At 41.7% G+C, this 18,858-nt stretch overlaps 2 protein-coding genes across 2 annotated transcripts; both read left to right on the top strand.

Moving 5' to 3' along the window:
• Nucleotides 1-1,492: 1,492 nt before the first annotated feature.
• Nucleotides 1,493-6,167, top strand: inab (internexin neuronal intermediate filament protein, alpha b). The gene is made up of 3 exons (XM_044029174.1): nucleotides 1,493-2,580; nucleotides 3,097-3,221; nucleotides 3,538-6,167. Exons 1-3 carry the CDS (start codon nucleotides 1,528-1,530, stop codon nucleotides 3,821-3,823), a joined length of 1,464 nt encoding a protein of 487 aa, XP_043885109.1. The 5' UTR covers nucleotides 1,493-1,527; the 3' UTR covers nucleotides 3,824-6,167.
• Nucleotides 6,168-12,595: 6,428 nt separating this feature from the next.
• Nucleotides 12,596-13,556, top strand: LOC122770948 (radial spoke head protein 3 homolog B-like). The gene has a single exon (XM_044028184.1). It carries the CDS (start codon nucleotides 12,596-12,598, stop codon nucleotides 13,541-13,543), a length of 948 nt encoding a protein of 315 aa, XP_043884119.1. The 3' UTR covers nucleotides 13,544-13,556.
• The last annotated feature ends 5,302 nt before the right edge of the window (nucleotides 13,557-18,858 follow it).

The following is an 18,858-nucleotide window of genomic DNA, read 5'->3' as shown; positions in this document are numbered from 1 at the left end:
TATAAATTTGACCTCGACAATGACCTTGACCTTTACTGGGAGCAGTGCTTGTTGTGCAGTCTCACAGCAACAGGGAGGAATGACTTGTGATACCTCTTCATCCCCAATCTCGCCTACAGGGCATCAAAATGCATATGGCTGGCCCCGGGGGAAAGTGTTAACATTAGAGTACTGCCAGGTGCGTGTGTGTGTGTGTTGCATTGTTTGTTTTTTTATTTTTTCCTACTACTGTATTTACTTACTCACAATAGTTAGCGATTCACGTCATAGAGATGTGGGGCTATTGTTTACACACCCAATCAGCTGATCAGCTGACGCAGTAGCATGTGATGTCATTGACACACAGCAGCCCCACATCTTCATTGTTATCATCACTACTGGGGATTTTAATCATGTGACATAGACAAATCACTGCAATCACAGTGGCCTCATGTATCTATGCCTCCGGCTCTGCACTTTGTTGGCTTTGGCTGCAGGGCGTCAATTTGATATCAGTATACAGTATGTGTGAGAGAAGGGCAAAGTAACTCAAGGGAACATGTGGGGCATTTTCAGGTCAAACTTAACAATACGGAAGCTCATGTAATGTTCATGAATGCCAAAAATAGGAGACATGAGAGCAGAAGGGAAATTAACCAATGCACCTATACATCATGTGTCATATATTCTTCAAACAGCTTATTTCGTTTATTTACAGCTATAGTTTAGTCCCAGTTTAGCCCTAATCTGCATTTGTGTGTGTTGGGATCTGACAACAGAGGGCAGCAGAGTCCAGTCAGTGGGATGAGGTTTCTCCAAATGATCTCGTGTACAACAAAGAAAATAGACATTATCACCTATTTAGGGTAATACAAATAAATAAATAAATAAATGAATATATATATGTATGTAATTAAACATCTTACGTATTTTGGGTAGATTTAAATCCAAACCCTTATGTGTGAAATATGCACAGGAAATGCAGTTTGTTGCAGTATTAACATGTATAAAGTTAATGGTGAATTGAAGTCAGCAGTTGCAAATATGTAGGTAAAATGAAAACGTCTTTGAGGTAAAAGTGTATCATCTTCATCCACAGCTTTGTGTGTGCACTTGCACGTGAACGTGAATACAGGATTTCTCTTGTTGCATCTCATTATCAGTTGTTTCCTCAGCTTTTTACACTTACTGTACGCTCAAGGCTAAACGCTATTTATTAGTTTGCGTGTAAATGCGCAACGAGGGACCAGCCACTGACGCATCACGACTGCGGGACAGATCCATCTGGTCCACACAAAGACCAGCGCCAACTGTGCACATCTGGACGTATAATGTAGGATTAATATAGCCCATATAGACTAATTGTTATGAACAGAAATTAATCTATGGCACAATATTTATAAAATATTTACTTAAATAAGGGTCTACCTGCCGCATATGGAACGGACCAGTCCGGGTAGCATCACGGGGCATTAATTAGTGATTGGGTTGGTCCCCTATAAAAAGGGGTCGCGCCCACTGCTCTGCTCTGTCTCAGCATAAGTCAAGATGAGCTACGGATCTGAAGCCTTTTCTTCCTCCTCTTACCGGAGGATTTTCGGGGAGTCTCCCCGTTATGCGTCCTCTCCATCGCGCTCAGCGACGAGCGCGTCCTCACGAGGAGGAGGCTACCGGTCCTCCTCCTCTGTGTCCAGGAGCAACATCTCATCCGTGGGCTCGTACAATAGAAAGTCCGGCCGCACCTTCTCATCTATGCCACTGGAAACCTTCGACTTGACCCAGAGCAGCGTCCTCAACAATGAGTTCAAAATCGTCCGCACCAACGAAAAGGAGCAAATGCAGGGTCTTAACGACCGCTTTGCAATGTTCATCGAGAAAGTGCGCAACTTGGAGCAACACAACAAAGTGCTGGAGACGGAGCTGGTTGCGCTGCGCCAGAAGCAGACCGAGCCATCCCGTCTGGCCGAGCTTTACCAGCAAGAAATACGCGAGCTGCGCTCCCAGCTGGAAGAGCTGACCGGAGAGAAGTCTCAGCTCCTGATCGAGAGGGACAACATTGAAGATGACCTGCAGAAAATCAGGGGCAAATACGAAGATGAGTTCCGTGCGCGTGAGGATGCGGAGGCCGCCCTCAAGGCTTTCAAGAAAGACGTGGATGATGCCACCATGGTGCGTCTGGACCTGGAAAAGAAGGTGGAATCTCTCCTGGATGAGATCAACTTCCTCAGGAAGGTGCACGAGGAGGAGGTGGCCGAGTTGATGGACATGATCCAGGCTGCCCAGGTGTCCGTGGAGATGGAGGTGGCCAAGCCGGACCTCACCTCCGCCCTCAAGGAGATCCGTGGCCAGTACGAGTCCATGGCGTCCAAGAACCTGCAGTCCGCCGAGGAGTGGTACAAGACCAAGTTTGCGGACCTGTCCGAGCAGGCCACCCGGAGTAACGACGCCATCCGCGCCGGCAGGGAAGAAGTGAACGAGTTCAGGAGGCAGCTGCAGTCCAGGACCATCGAGATCGAGAGTCTGAGAGGAACCAACGAGTCTTTGGAAAAGCAGCTCCGGGAGATGGAGGACAGGCACAATGGGGAGATTGGAAACTACCAGGTAATAACATTTTTTATTAACCTTCTCAGAAGGATTCGAATGTGGAAGTTGAAACATTTATTTTGATGTATATGGTGCATAGTGCTTTAGTTATTTAGTGATGAAGGAGACAATAGATGATAGAGAAAACGGGAGCAGCTGTTGTTGCTCAGGCTCTATCCAAGGTGCTGAAACTCTCTCCCCTGGGACAGCCTGCTGAGCATCTGCATGTGACAACGCCCACCGACGGCTTATGTATTAATGACTCAGACATTTTATACAAAACCTGCGTGTGAGATGCAGCCATCTAAATTAAAAACATAAACTCTTCATCCTCATTTTCCTCAAAGGACATTAAATGCACTTTAAATACACATTCAGGACTATAGTTGAGTTTCTTTTCCTTAGCTGCAATTATTCCTCTGCAAGCAATTTAGACGAGCAAACATTCTTAGGCTTTATTTCCGCCTGTAAATCAACAAACATTCAAAAAATCTCTCATGTCAGACATTTACGTTTGGTATATTGTCCTTATAGGAAAGCATGGCAGAGCTGGAGAATGAACTGAGGACCACTAAGAATGAGATGGCTCGTCACCTGAGGGAGTACCAGGATCTGCTGAATGTTAAGATGGCACTGGATATTGAAATTGCAGCCTACAGGTAGGTTCATCATTCAATAACAATAATAATAATTATTATAACAATGATGATGATAATGATAATAATAATAACAATAATAATAATAATAAACATAATAATAATAAACATAATAATAAAAATAATAATAAAGTGGAAGTTAAAGAATGCAATGCCTGTATTCTTTTCTCTAATATTTCCTATTTTAATCAATATAGGCTACAGTGATTTGGAAAAAATACCTAACTGCAGTTTTTTCCTAACAGATACTGCAATATAATGTGCGATATCTGCATTGTCACTTATACCTAAACCCCTCCCTATGTCCTCCTCTTCACAGGAAACTCCTGGAAGGGGAGGAGACCCGCATCGGGTCAGGCATGTCCTACTCCAGCCCCTCCATAACTGCTGGCATCGGGCAAGGCTACGGCTACCAAACCCGCATTTACAGCAGCTCCAGCAAGAGCTCCAAGAAGGAGGGGAAGGATGACGACCAGCAAAAGCAGCAGAGCAAATCTGGGGGCAAGGTCTCCCAGCACGAGGTCTACGAGGAGACAGTGGTCACCACCAAGAAGGTGGAGAAGCAGCAGGACCCCAGTGATACTGCCGCCGGTCAGAAAAACTAACAAGCCTATACTGTAAGCTGTTGTTCTTCAACCCCAAAGCCTCCCTTTATCCTACAATGTCTCACCAGCCTAAAACAAACCTTTAGCTTGACCACCTGTGGCAGTAGACGATAGATAGCCTTGCTTTGCTGTCTTATTCTAAGCATGGCAAGATTGGAAAGTTTCTGACATCTGAAATTGTGCTTAACAATTTGCCGTTATATCGATTTGCTATTTTTTCTGCCAGGTATTGCGATTTGACTCGAGATATTTACTGTGCAGTCCAGTTAAAACATGAGGACCTGTCACAAGACAATGTCAACAGGACAGGCCTCTAGGGGTGAAGTTGCATTTTGCAACCACCTGAGTCACATGGCACACTCTGTGGAAGAGAAAGTTTTAAATTTTCAGCTGATAATGAACACAATTTGAACCGTGTATTCAAATCCACTTGATGGTCGAATCATTCAGCCCTAATTTGAAGCAGAGTGTCAGGTTTATAGGTTTGTTTTACGCTGGCTTGTTCTTCCTCATACCTCCCTTTCACGCGTGTTCCCTAATGGAAAATCCATTATAACTCTTCTATAGCCATCACTCTATACAACATCACAGTACATCCGTCTACATCTATTCTTCTGTACCACAGACTCAACACCAAACAATAGCAAGTTGCACTTATAGGTAGCAGTAACGAAACGTAATACCAACACACAACTGATATATATATGAAAAAAACAAAAACCTCTGGTCATCATGCACCGTTAGCACAAACTGTGAGATGAACACATTCCTCTGTGTTACTGTGTGTGTGTGTGTGTGTGTGTGCGCACAAAAGCTTCAGAACACATCAGCTGGTCATATTGACCGACCACACTGCGACATCCACTCACATGTACGGTACAAAGCAAAACTGTGAGTAAGCACACGTTCTACAATTACCTGTGGAAGTAAATTGTATCCGTAGCTTTTTACCTGAGCCAATATTCCAGTTCTCCTCTCCAGAAAGAATGTAGTTTCTAGACAGAAACGTGTCCGATTGTGTCTCTTCCTGCGACGCCGGTGTAAAAGAGGACAAGCACAGAGCAAATTTCTGATTAAATGCTTTTTAAATGACACAATGACATGACGAAAAAGTTGCATGGTGTATGTAGATCGTCATTGCTTGCATGGAATCCATCAGCCCCTTGTTCAGGTTGGTCAGTTCCTTTACGCTATCGACCTGAGAATCATCGTGTGCGCTCATTAGTGACTGTAAAATATCTAGTAAGGGCGATTGGCTTGGAAGGAGGATTTCTCTTGATGCAGTCTAGTCAATTTCAGGCCAAGATGGAAGTTGTGCTCTATAGCACAAAATGCATGAGATATTCTATATGCTCATTTATACCATTTTCAACGTGTTACAGATGATGCTTGAGACACATTTACATTTACGCCCTGGAATCCATACCACCGTATCACTCAACCCGAAGGAAATCCATGCCAACAAGGCTCCCAGCGATACAGCCCCGTGTTCAGTGAGAATGTGCTGGACCTCAGTGTGTTTGAAAGAGCTCGACCTCGACCTGTTTTGAGCTGTGGCCATGACTGGATAAAACGCCTGTTGTAGTTCGACCTCACCAGTAGAAAAATGACTTGTTTTTCTGCCCGTGTGCACTGCCTAACACTAACACATAGCCTATATGTTATTCTCCTGCGGTTGATTATGGCGAGCCGTACCACGACTCGCTGCACGATATCCCAGACTCGGTTCCTGCGGTTCTCCTCGAGGCTTGTGAGCGTATCTTAGTACTGTAGTAAGTGTGTTTGTATCGTGGCCTTCCATAATCAGGACATCGAAGAGGTGGCAAATCAGAACATTGAAACGTGTTTTATTTTACGGAAGTACAACAACATATCGATGAAAGCGGCGTTTATTTGACAGCGGATGAACGGTGCAGGGTCACGACAAGTGTACACGCCTTTTTTTCTTTCCGCAGCAAATCAAACGTTCCAAATATCACACTGCCAAACCTTTTTCAAAGTGCACGTGCTACACCGATGTCATGCAAGAGCAAGCATTTCCTGAAAAATACAGTACAGTATGTAACAACATCAAACTGAGATTTTAGCCATAGATCAAATACTGTAGTATGTAAAGAATGCCTTAAAACACCAGCAGCTTTGTTTTCTCCCTCCTGGCCATGTTTATGACTGTGTTTAGTGAGTATTTAATCATTAATATCGCTTCTTAATTAGTGTTCATTAGAGCTACTCTGGTGAGAAACGTATAGGGAGTGAATGTAGATGACATGCTATTCTTCTCTTTGCTGTTGTTCATTATGTAATGCTGTATGACACCACTTCAATAAAGACTTGACTTAACTGAGGTGCACAAGGTTTCACTGTGTGTGGGTTTTTATTATTATCATATGCAGTTTTAAGACGATATCCCACTTTTTTTGTATCATACAGTTCATACAAAGATATTTTTTTGAGTTTTACTACTTTATATAACAATAATACATGTATTATTAACTTACATTAATGATCCTTCAAACCCCAAAGTTGAATTTACATGATAAAATAACAAAATGAATCTTTTTAAGATGATAACTATTCAATTTTCAATTTTGCTTGCTTATAACCCAAAACATTTATGTTATTTTGTGCGTCTCATATTGTTACACAATGTGTTTTATGGCTTTAATTAGTAATATTTCTTACTATGGACATGCATTTGTAAAATGATAAACAAAGGCGGAGTTTGCTTTCGCTTGCAGGTTTGATAAAAAAAAAGGTTAAAGAAAAGACTAGAGCTGAAACAATCTTAATTGATTGATTATTAATCGATAAACTAAATTAATGGTCAACTATTCTGATAATCACTTAATCAGTTTGAAGCTTTTTGTCAAGATTAAAACAAGATTTCTGATTGTTGTCGCTTATTAAATGTGAATATTTAATAGTTTCTTTTCTCCAGATAAACAAAGAAAACATCATCATTTCCAGATTTGACAAACACTGATCAACGTCTTTTAACGTTTTCTGACATCTTATGGACCAAACGATTACTTGATTAATCGAGAAAATAATCGACAGATTAATTGATAATGAAAATAATCGTTAGTTGCAGCTCAAGAAAGGACCTTTTTTGTTCAGTTGAGGTTCAATATTGAGTCCCAGTATGTGTATTTTCAGACATGAGATTGGAAAATCTTTTTTTTTATAATTATTATTATTATTATTATAGAGCTTTAAACCTGTTGAAAGGCAATGTCACCTTCACCTTGTTTGTTGAAGATAGATTTTTTTTTTACCTCAGGGTCACAGTGCAGATGATCAAAAAGATATGATGGATCACCTGCTGCTGTATCGTATGTCGACCTTTGTCCCACACACATATAAACACACACAGTCTCAGACCTTGACTGGGATCTCTTCTCCCACCCACCAACTGGGTGGGACCGCCTCAGCATCTGGGTGACTGCGGGGTTGCAGTTCTTCAAAGATTTATAGCCCTGCAACGAGCTGAAGGTGTGGCAGGAACCGTCCAGTGAGATGCTCCTGAAATGGCGCTGTTATGAAACAGTCCTTCCTCCATTTGCTTCAAACTTGAAGGCTATACTTAAACTCTCCATTTTAAACTCCACAGTCCCCAAGCCCCTTGTTCATAACGGCAGAGAACGCAGAGCACAGCGTTATGAGGCCATAACAACATAACTGTCATGTTTGATATGTTACCGCCTATAAGGAAATGATGTCCAAACTGGGAGTCATTTGAAATTCATAGCTGCTTAAAGCCATCAGAGCAGTCAGTCCAAATGAATTCAGCAAACACTGCATTTGGTTGACTACTCAAGTGTGTGCTTCTATAATTACGGCACACACTCCTGTCTTAAAAATGTAATGCATAACCTTTTAAAATGAACAAATGTTTGCTTCATTTGAGCCAATGTCAGGCGAGTTCACGCGACGCTCCACCCCACTCTCTCTCTGTGTTTCTCAGTACAGCCATGTTTAGATCTCACATGGTGACGTCGCCATGCTGCACACGGAATAACGGAAAAAAATAAAATCCAATTTTTTGACATTTACCTCAGTCAGGTCTGGGACTGACTGAAATACAATAATACTTCATGTTTGTGTGTCGTGTTGTGCGAAGTCTTTGGAAATGTTCTCTTCTCAAAGCGGACGCACAGTGTTGGCATGTCATTATTACTGCATTTGAGAGAGAGAGAAACGTGTAAGTGTTGAAGGAGAAGCATGTTTTATGTTCCCTCTGGTGATAAGTGTCTGTGTGAGGCTGTGTGATGGTGCTGGAAATGAGAAAATGGCAACGGAGTGAGCCATAAATTTCACCTGTTTGTCAGCGTCAGTGGATCAAAGGCGTTCTTTATCACCCAACCAACCACACACACACAGAGAGAGAGGGAGAGAGGGAAATGTCATTCTCTGAAGACATGTAGTCATGTATTTTTTAATCTTGATCAAAGACTCAGACAGAACACGATGAATTTTACACACTTGTTAAGTCAAAGTTAAAGACCTGATTTCATGTCCACAAGCCAGAGGCAGAACATTCTTTAATGTCAGTAACCCTGACCAGATCATGCAATATAAAAATGGTTGTAGTTTTCTGGTTCCTTCATTTGTTAATTAAAATATCAATATTTGCCCTGGTGTATCAATGATCATATTGAGAACCACAATATGTCACCAAATGGATTGATTTTGACTAAATTACCATGGGAATAATACACAACTCCTTTTATGGACATCCTGTGTGTGTTTGTAGGTCACATATTCAGGCTTTAAAAATGCGTTTTTCTTTCCTTTTTCTTCATAAAAACGAGCCAAGCGAACTTCGAACTGTGACATATTTCCGAATTTCACATATTCAATCCGATTTTAGACATTTTGAGTACTTTTTGCTCAGGTGTGTTTATGTAGATGGTGAAAATTATTGTAGTTTTCCCATCAGATTGCCTAGGTTGTGCTGGAAAAAAGGATATAAGACACTTTATATTGCACATTCTTATAGCCTCTGTATATACTGTACGTTTTAATATAGTAATCGAAAAAGGCACCCAAAATGTAAAGAAAATACTGTTTTTTACTACAAATTCTTATGTAAAGTTACACATACTGTATTTCAGTCTGTATACCAGCAAACAAGCAAACTGTTGAACAGTGAGCTGCTGCTGCTGCTGCTGCTGCTGTTGCCTTGGAGTCCGTTGCTAACATCCAGCTGTGTTGTGATGGCCTTGGGGAATGACCGCTCTCAGAGAGACAAGAGGGACGAGTTTGCTCTCAGACAGACAGGCAGACAGGCAGACAGACAGACCAGACAGATCCATAGTAGACTGAAGACAAAAAGAGGCTGCTCAAATGAAGTAAATGTTAATCGGATAAATGTGTAAATAGGACGAGATGGAAAATCTGCGGCAGCAACACCTTAAAAATAATTTGGTGACAAGTGTGTGAACCGCTGTGTGGCAGCGAGACTCTTAGCATTAAATGGATAATTTAGGATGACATCACTGTTTTCAAACTCTTTCCTTTTGAGGCAGAAAGTGCTGAATCACTCTGCGGAAAGCCCCCCCACCCACCCCCATGTGACATGGCATTTTCTGCTCTGTGCTCTAACCCAGCCATGCCTGGGGTTTTTTTTGTTTCTCTCCTCCATCTTGCTGCTAATAATAGCAGAGACAGAGTCAGACAGACAGACAGACAGACAGCCTGAAGGGAGATGGTCTTCTTCAAACCTCTTGACCTCATCTAAACCTTTTTCTTTTATTTGAGGATGATTGAAGTGGTATTGAAACATGATTATGTTAGCTGGAGAGAGCATCTTATTGATGTTGATTGTACACTTATCTAATATTGTGTGAAAAGGATTAATTGAGTTAATCAAGTATGTTGCATGTTTTTCTTTTTTTTCTCTGTTGCTTAGGGATTGAGGATGTTTCCCAAATTGGTGGGGAACAGATGGGACACTTGATTAATATTCATATTTTAAAAACATTCTAGCTGACATTTTGACAGCTTTTCTTCCACCCCATGAGTCTATTTTGCACAGATCCAAGATGTCAACTCATTGTGAGGTGACAAGTTATTTTCTTCCACCCCGACTGCAGGTGAAAGAGGGATTCCTCACTTTCTGATGATAGACGGTTTATATTTTTAGAATTCAGATGGCTCTGTCAGGAGGTGGCATGGGGGATGGGTGCAATGAAAAACCAAATTGTACATTAGAATCTGCAGCAGGAGAGAAGCCGTGCAGACTGCTGTGGGTGCTGCACTACATGCAGTGCAGGCACAACGTGTCACTGTCTCCAGATTCTGTTAACCATCTTTTACAGATACAGCTGCACTCATGTTAAGTGCACGCTTTTAATTGACATTAGTTCATAATGTTGGTTGTTACCGGCTACACATTATCTGTATATTTGTCAAACCTCTGTTTTGGGCTCTATTCAGGTGGGACTCATTATTTTTTGGAAGAGGCCATGGAGAGCACGGGGAGAGTGCAGCAAAACAAGTTCAACCAACAGGGAGGGATGTGTCCTTAAAGTAACACTGTGCTGCAGTAGCATGGCATATATCAAACACATATTTGGATGTGACATTCTGCTTTATGTGTCTCTAAAATGCCAGCCTGGTACTGGATCCTTTATAATGTGACAGAATCGGCTCAAGGCTGCCTTTTGATGACTGTATTCTTTAATAATAAAATGGCTCCAAGTGCTGAAAAAAACATATTAATAATTTGCGTGTTTGTCTTGTGTCGAACACGTTCTCAATAAAAGTGTAGTGAATAGAACACAATTTTGTATTCACATCATTATCTCAACAAATAGGGAGTTATCTAAAGATCACACAGTGTTCTGTCACATTAAAAATGTTCCTTCAGCTCTTTATGGAGGCAAGAGACATCTGCTGCCACGGCCTTATCCATAATAGAGCAGCTGAGCCGCATCCAGAGCTTTGAATTAACCATGTCGTCTGCACGCAGTGACACAGCGTTTTCAGAGAAAAGGGAGTAAAGGGAACTGCAGGCTGATGTTGAAAAGACGTGTTCTCAGTGTGGGGAGGGGGGGATTAAAAGCCCAGTTGTAATGAAAGTGGGAGTATGTGTCAAATGGAATAGTTAAAAGACTGAAGGTGAAGAAGCCTCTGATCACTTTCACGTCCACTGTCTTTAACGAGATATTCCCATTTGATCCAAGATTTTTGCTCCATATTTGTTCCTCAGTGATGACAAAATATTAAAAATACTGTACTTAAACACTTGCTGCTACAGAAATGTGACACCACATCAATGTACGTTTTTGTATTACATTTTTATAAATACCTTTTTGTTCGGCATAATTAGGTCACCCCACCGAGTATTAATGTCCTTTGCAGTTAAAGCAGGTGTGAGTGGGCGAGATCAGACGGAACAATTTCCTCTGTCATTAATCTTTAGGCCTGAGGATACGACTAATGGTTATTCTATCATCAGCGTCATCGTCACATATACTAATTTGAAGATGTTTTCATTCACCTGAACCTTTTGTGAGACATGTTATCGGGACAAGGGACATTCGTCGTTGTTTGGACGAGATCTGTCAGCCATCAGAGAGTCAGGCTACTTTATTTTAATATAAAGAGAGTATAACAGAGAGTAAAGTCTGACCCACAATAGAGGATTTTCAAATCTGACTTAATTTTAAAAAAACATGGAACACCACAGACACAACGTACTTTAATCCTGAGAAAGCACAGACAAGACGATCCAGTCAAGACGCAGGACCGCACACTTTTAAATTTCAGGGATTCAGAGACTCCCGGGATTTGGGATCTCACAGAAACTCACGTGATTTAATGTGACTTCAGGCTATAAACGGACATGGAAGCGGACAGTCGTCGTCGTCAGTTAATAGCTGTTGTGTGTGTTGTGATGTTTTGCGCTGAGAAACGCAAAAAAAAAAAAACTGTGGATGAGGTCAAGACGGAATCAATATGGCTTGTACAAGTTTTGGTTCTCAACAAAAAGTACGCCTGACATCTGTTTCCCAGTCAACTCACTCTCATTGGTTATTCCAATTGCTCTTCAATCATAAATATCTAACATGCTTAATACTTACAATTTGAAGTCAGGGAGACTCGTTAAAGATGCGTTAAATTGACAGATCACCCCTCACACTACAGACAATGTTTAAATCAGCATAAAATTAGAAGGCGCCCACGAGCGCGGAAGGGCCAGATTGGGACCGAAATTTGGCCAATTGAAAAAAAATCTGCCTCTACCACCACCACTAAAGCTCACTGATTAACACATTTATCATTACAACCAATAGGCAACAGGAAGTGAGGTCACCATTGGGTTTGCTTTGTTTGCAGTGAAGTTTATAGGAAAACTATGCTACTTCTCATCTGATGTATAATGTCAGTTGAGTTCTGATGTTCCTGTCTGTGAATTTCCGGTTTCAAAAAACAACATGGTATCGGTCAAATAGCAAGGCCTCACAGCAGAGAGTTTGTTTTCTATCGTTTAACCGTTATATCCAAAGATGTCCGCTTCCCTACCATTGTTGCCACGGTAACTTGCTATGACGCAGAATTGTGAAACTTGAAAGCCATTTTTTTTGAATGACATTTGACTTCCAAAACCATGAAACATTTGTCACGCCTTTGATGCTGGTAAACCCCGCTACTAACTAACTCACTGCAACATGAGGAAAGAGAAGAAGACGCTTTTACACAATTACATTGAAGTTACCAAGTGTCACAGGTTTCCTGTCTGTGGTGGTGCCTGACCTTTGCTGAAACATGGATTTTTCAATGTACGACAACAGAAATCCATACACGGTTTACAACTTCCACAGTTGCCCCAGACCCGTGGCGAACTCTATAAATGGAAGCAATAGGACTGACCGCCGCGTGGTCATAGGTAAAACTGCCGCTCAACCAAACTCTGCTGAAATACAAAGACGACAGGAGTTGGAGAGGAGAGTGCTGACTCCTGACGTGTTGCCGGGAAGGAAAAACATTAGTGTACAAACAGATCCTTACATCGAAACACTGAGAGATGTTCCCCTGGCTACAGACATCGTGTGCCAGACGGACGCTATCATGGACATACCGATGTCTCAACTTAACCCTCCCACTAAGTGTGGCAACGATGTTGCAACACAGCTACAGGTAGGAGAGCTGTTTGACTTTTACAGGGAGGTGAAGCCCTTGATTGATTACCTGGTGGGTAGGACGATCGAGCAGTCACTGCAGGAGGTGATGGAGGAGGAGGAGCTGGCCCGTGTGAGGACACAGCTCAGGGCCTTCAATGCTCTACGGAACAGCGAGCTGGCCGAAGTGCAGCGGCTCCACGAGCAGGAGAGACGCCGCAGAGAGGAAAGACAGCGCAGACGTGCCGAGTTGAGGAAGGCACTGAAGAAAGAGACAGAGACGGCAGAAAAAATTGCTGCCCGCGCTTTTACAAGGGAGTTCTTGGCTAATCTCTTCCCCTCGGTCTTCATCTCACTCACGAGCGACGGCTACTTTTACGACTACGTGGAGAGAGACCTCGAGAGTAACTTCTTACCTTGGCTAATGACTGAGGTGAACAACAATCTGGAGAGAAGATTCAGAGCGAGACGCTTGCTGGACACGATTGTCCACGAAATGACCCAAGTGAAACTGGAGAAGCTACAGGAACTGAAGACACGGCCGAAAACACCTGACGTCGAATCTGACGACAAAACAGCAAATGCACAGACGTGATCGATAACATTATTATTATTAAGGATGGTCAAAATCACTGGATCGGATAACGGACAGATAAAAATGTAAAATCAAATACAATCTTTAAGTCTAAAATACTGTACAAATGTAAATAAAAGCAACAGCATTTTAGCTGAGTCATGTTGAGGGCATGTTTATTCCATTGTTACTCTGCTGGAGAATTATGTTTTTTTGAAATATCGTATCGGTATCGGTACATACTCAACTTTGTGATATCGGTATCGGACATTAAAAAAAGTGGTATTGTGCCATAATATTATGATCACTTAATGTATATTACCATTAAGCCGTCTAATTTTGTAGTACCCACACTGTTCTTCTTTGCCATGGCAACGTGTCTACAGATCAAAGTTGTCATTGAGCAGGTACCAAGTTACCCAATGATCAGGTCATGTTTCTGGCCAGGAGGCCGTAAAAGCTCCATGCAGAATTTATGCATGTTTACCACTCACAAGCATATTATATTATAATTATTAATATAAAAATATTGATTACAGCAGCTTTAGGGACATCTTTCAGGTCGCCCTGTTGGCTCAGCTTGTTCACCGGCGTTATCTTAAGTCCTCTTCTTTATCTTTACCTTTGAGAGGATTGACACGTAAGCTGTGAAAACCCTTGATTAAATCATGTTTATTCTGAGAGGGTTAATCTTTACAATGTAATTGAAGTTTTCCCTCAGAAAAACACACACTTTGACCTTGACTGGATTAATAAGTTGTTGTTTTTTTCTACCAGCTATTTTAGCTGCCATAAAGGAACTCCTGTTTTATTTCATAGTGCTTTGTTCTTCATAGAACATCAACATCTCACACAAAACACTATCAACTTTAAATCAGCCCGGTTTTACACTGGGACGTGTGCCATACATATTAATCATTTCACCGCCTCAGCAGTTTCTCGTGGCTGTGCAGAGGATGTACAAAATTGAGAAAAGGACACCACAGCACACTCCAGCCTGTCAGGGTGCATGAATAAAGATCACCTGCCTCCAGAGACCAGCTTATTGACAAATCTCCCATGCTCCACACGGAATATAGTCTTCAAACAGCCAGACGTGCACAGGGCGGTGGGAAGGGTTTGGAGATTGGAGGCTCCTGTGAGAGGGGGAGGTGCTGTTGTCCATAAAGCTCCTCTGTCTCTCACCTATCTGTCTTCAACAAGGCGCAGGAACAATGGTGAACACATAGTGAGATATAAAGGTGGAGGCCAGCCTGTGACTGACCACTCAGCATTCACCAAACACTTAAAATGTTCACAGATTTAAGGGGTAATATGGAGAAGACACGCTTCTTATCACTGTGTGTAACACGGCATCTCTTTTGTTAATCGTCCCAACATCCATGAGTCTCCCATAGTGATTTCACCCCACTCAGAGACGCTGTATCAACCCCTGACTGTTGGGGAATAAGAACATCCTTCATTGCTCTTGCTAAGGTCATTCACGTCCGGCCGGGGCAAATAAGAAAAATGCAAACAGAGAGGAGAAGATGAATTTGAATAATGAAACACTGTCTGCAAACAGTGGGGTCAAAATTGAGGTTTTGAGAAAACAATGGGCTGTTAGTGAAGAGGGAATGCATAAAAGGTTTTTGGTGCTGGTGTCCTGTCTGGTTTGCTCAATGCTCAATGCTCAATTTTTTCAATGCTCAATTTTTTTGCTCAAAAGCAAAACAAATCTTGTAAAAACGGACACTGAAAAAAAAATCTTGTAAAAACATACCCAAAAAAAAAATTATTGTAAAAACAGACCTGAAAAAGAAATATTGTAAAAACAGACCTGAAATAACATCTCAGAAAAACAGAAATCTATCTTTGTGGGTACGTTTTGTCTGGGCCATTTCAGGGTTAAGACCTGGTTTTAGGGTTAGGAACAGAATTTTGTGTTTAAGTTAAGGTTAGGTTAAGGGTTAAGGGTTAAGGGTTAGGGTAGGATCTGCATAAGATGTCCCTCCTCCTGTTTCCTCTTCCCCTTTCCCCTCCTGTTCTATGACTGTCTGTCAGTTATCCCCTGTCTGCAGGAGTGGGTGTGTTTTGAGGGTGTGTTTGTGGGTGTGTCTGCTGGTCTTTTCCCCTGCAGGCTGGCCAGAGAAACCCCTTTCCTCCAACTCACCTGCTGCAGATTACTCTGATTGCCACCACTCACTCACTGCTGTTTAAAAGCCTGGACCAGCACACCAGGTCGTTTTGTCTTCCTGCTGGTAAGACTCAGCCTTCATGCTTGCAGGCGCAGCTTTTGAGCTGGTAACGTTGACTAGTTTTTGTGTCTGCATTTGGGGTTCTGCTAACCCAGCAGCTTAACTCTTAGTTGTGATGGTTAAGGTTAGAGTAAGGGGCTTGGGATTATATTATGTCAATGCTGTGTCCTCACTAAGACAATAAAAACAGCGCTGTGTGTGTACCTGTACTCCGGAGTTTACTACTTGAAGCTTGAAAAACAGACATTAAGATCAACAGTAGACTCCAGGCAGCTGAATGAGTCACTTCCTCACCTGCTAGTCATGGGTGAGTGCACGGTAATTAAAAGGCATCGTTCAAAAACGTTAAGGCAGCAAAGCGTTAGTCACTTAAAAGGCGCGATAACTTCAGCCAGCCGTTTCCGTGGAGAGGAAACGGCTGGCTGAAGTTAGCGGAGCAACTTACGGAGCAGAATAAACGTGGCGACAGTAATGGGAACGTATAATGCCTGCTTTCATTCATCAGCTGTCGTCGTCGATCACATGCACTGCCCTTGTGATGACGGCTGAGGGAGAGGAACTGTCACACAGATGTTGGCTCGCTGATGCGTTTGGTTTTGACAGTGCTGCACGGATGTGGTGTTACAGAAGTCATCAGGGGAAAATAAGTGTACTTGACGACAAACCGATTCACTCTACGTGCATTCATTTATACATAAGGCCCCAGGACTGGATCTGGACCTGTGGACCAGCTTCCACCAGTCCATGACCTCAAAGGAAAACAATATCAACACATGGCAGTGTAGTGACTAATAGGAAGGCCTGCTGTCATTGATGTGCGACATTTTGAGTAAACACCAGTTATGTCTGACATTAAATAAGTAGAGGGTCGGGATCTGTAGAGCTGCATCTCTTAAATTACAGTAGCTACAATAAACACAGCTCGTCTTTGACGAGGTCACTCAAGAAGTGCAGTGTGTCAGTGAGATTTACCAGATAAGGCAAATGTGTTTAAAATGTTATTTTCATGATGGTTTTTTTTCCCCGCGCTCTACTTTCATCTCCATGAAATGGATGTTTGGTTAGGCATGACCACCGGCCCATAAAAGGTAGACTTAATGTAATTTGTTAACGTATTTAAAATTGTTCTGCATGTTGCATTTTTTTTAATCCTAATATTTATTTATTTATTTTTAAGTTTTTGACCCCTAAATTGCCATGTTTTTGTCATGATGCATCAAAAATGGTTTCAATGAGCACATTTTTGTGCGTAGGTGTGATAGTGTGAGTATTTTAGTCTACAGTGGACTGAAAATAATTGAACACTCAAAAGCACAACCTAGTATAAACATTTTAACAGTATGCATGAAAAAGGACAAAATATTCTAGGAATTAAAAGCCAAAAACACAAAAATGTCTACTTTTAGGGTTTAAACTAGAAACTGAGACAACTTACTCTTCTAGGCTAATATTTCTGTTGACTTCCATTCAAACAGTTTTTTGGTTTTTTTTGCAACCTGAGCAGTCGCCCCCTGGTGGCTGACTGCTACTTCCATCCTACTTCCTGTATAAAAAAAGTCTATTTTTATATACAGCCTAACACTCTGCTCTCTTTGCTTCACTCATAAACACAGCATATACACACACACACACACGCAGACACATAGTCCCAACCCATCACATCTTCTCCACTACACTCATGAATCTGTGTGTGTTTACCCCCCACATCTCCCAAAGTGCTGACTGGAGTCATTCCCCACCTGCTGGCCGTGTGCCCAGAGGCTGATATACTGTGTCACTATACACACATAAACAGCTATTGATCGGCTGGATAGTGCCAAGAGCATTCCATTAGCTCGACGAGGCCACAATTAAACCTATCAGCTCATCCGTGGGCCTGTGGGACCTGAACCCAAAGACTCTTCAAGGCCACGACTCTGAACGGCAAACATCAACATATTTGCCTTCCACGATGAAGTCAAGCATCCTGAGAGGCGTTGGGGCATCCGTCGTGTGTCTGTGGATGTGGTTTGGCGTGCGCATGCATAATGTATCGCGAGGCCAGCTGATCTATATGGCGAGCATGAACGCCTCTATAATTAGAGAACAGATCGATGGAGCAGGTTTGAGCTATTAATTAAAAAGCCATTTAGAGGTGTGTACTGTCAGATTTTGAGCAGAGGGAGAGGTCATATATTACTCGTCTGTACTTGTAGTGTAGTGAGTCCCTTTAGGCCACAGTCTGTGTGCTTTTGTGTCCTGGCAACATGTTCACGACTGAACTGAATCACTTTTGACATCTTTTGTTTTTCGTTAAAGCCTGTAACAGAAAGCTATAGGTGTTCAATCTCAGTATGAGACATAATGGAGTCTTCACTTTTTCTTTTTTTTTTTTATGAAATAGCATAATTAAAGGCTCTCTGAGGGTGAAATACCATATAATTGCTAAGGGGGGGACGGACATGTCATGTTAATTATACCGAATAATTTGTATCACTCCCCCTGTGCATTATAAATGGACATCAGACTGCGATGAACCAGATGTCATTATGGACAGGTTCCTTTGTTAGACTGGAATTAAATGCATAAACACTAAATGACATTTTTTTTTAAATTTTATATTTTGTCCAAGATATTAACTTATACTTTGTTTTGTGTTGACATGTAATTAATGGGCCACCCAAAAAATATACAGTTTTTTGTACCTATTTCCAGAGATAAATGTGTTATTCGATGATCAGACAGTGGATGTGAGACACACGTCTCATTCCCACAACAACAGAGGAAATTGAGATAAAATAAAATGTATAAAATTGACAAAATGTCGATGTCAAAGTCGTTTCCCTTCAAAGAAAATAAAAGCCCTACACTGCTCTTTACTGTGTTTCTGACTGTAATGGAACATTACAGTGAAATAAACAAACAAAGCAGCATCCTAATGATTTTAAATTTATTCTTCATTTGACCAAGTGGGGAAAAAAATGGGTGAAACTGCACTTTTTTTTTCTTGGGCCCATATTGAAGTGCAAAGACCATTTTGTCATGATTGACTCTTTGTATTCTTTGATTTGATTTGATTTTCCACTTCATTCTTTGTGCGTTTGTTATGTTCCAAATATC

This window comes from Solea senegalensis, linkage group LG6, assembly GCF_019176455.1.
Source record: "Solea senegalensis isolate Sse05_10M linkage group LG6, IFAPA_SoseM_1, whole genome shotgun sequence".
Lineage (NCBI taxonomy): Eukaryota > Metazoa > Chordata > Actinopteri > Pleuronectiformes > Soleidae > Solea > Solea senegalensis.
Note: the sequence above shows the minus strand (reverse complement) of the source record. Positions and strands in the feature narration are given on the sequence as shown.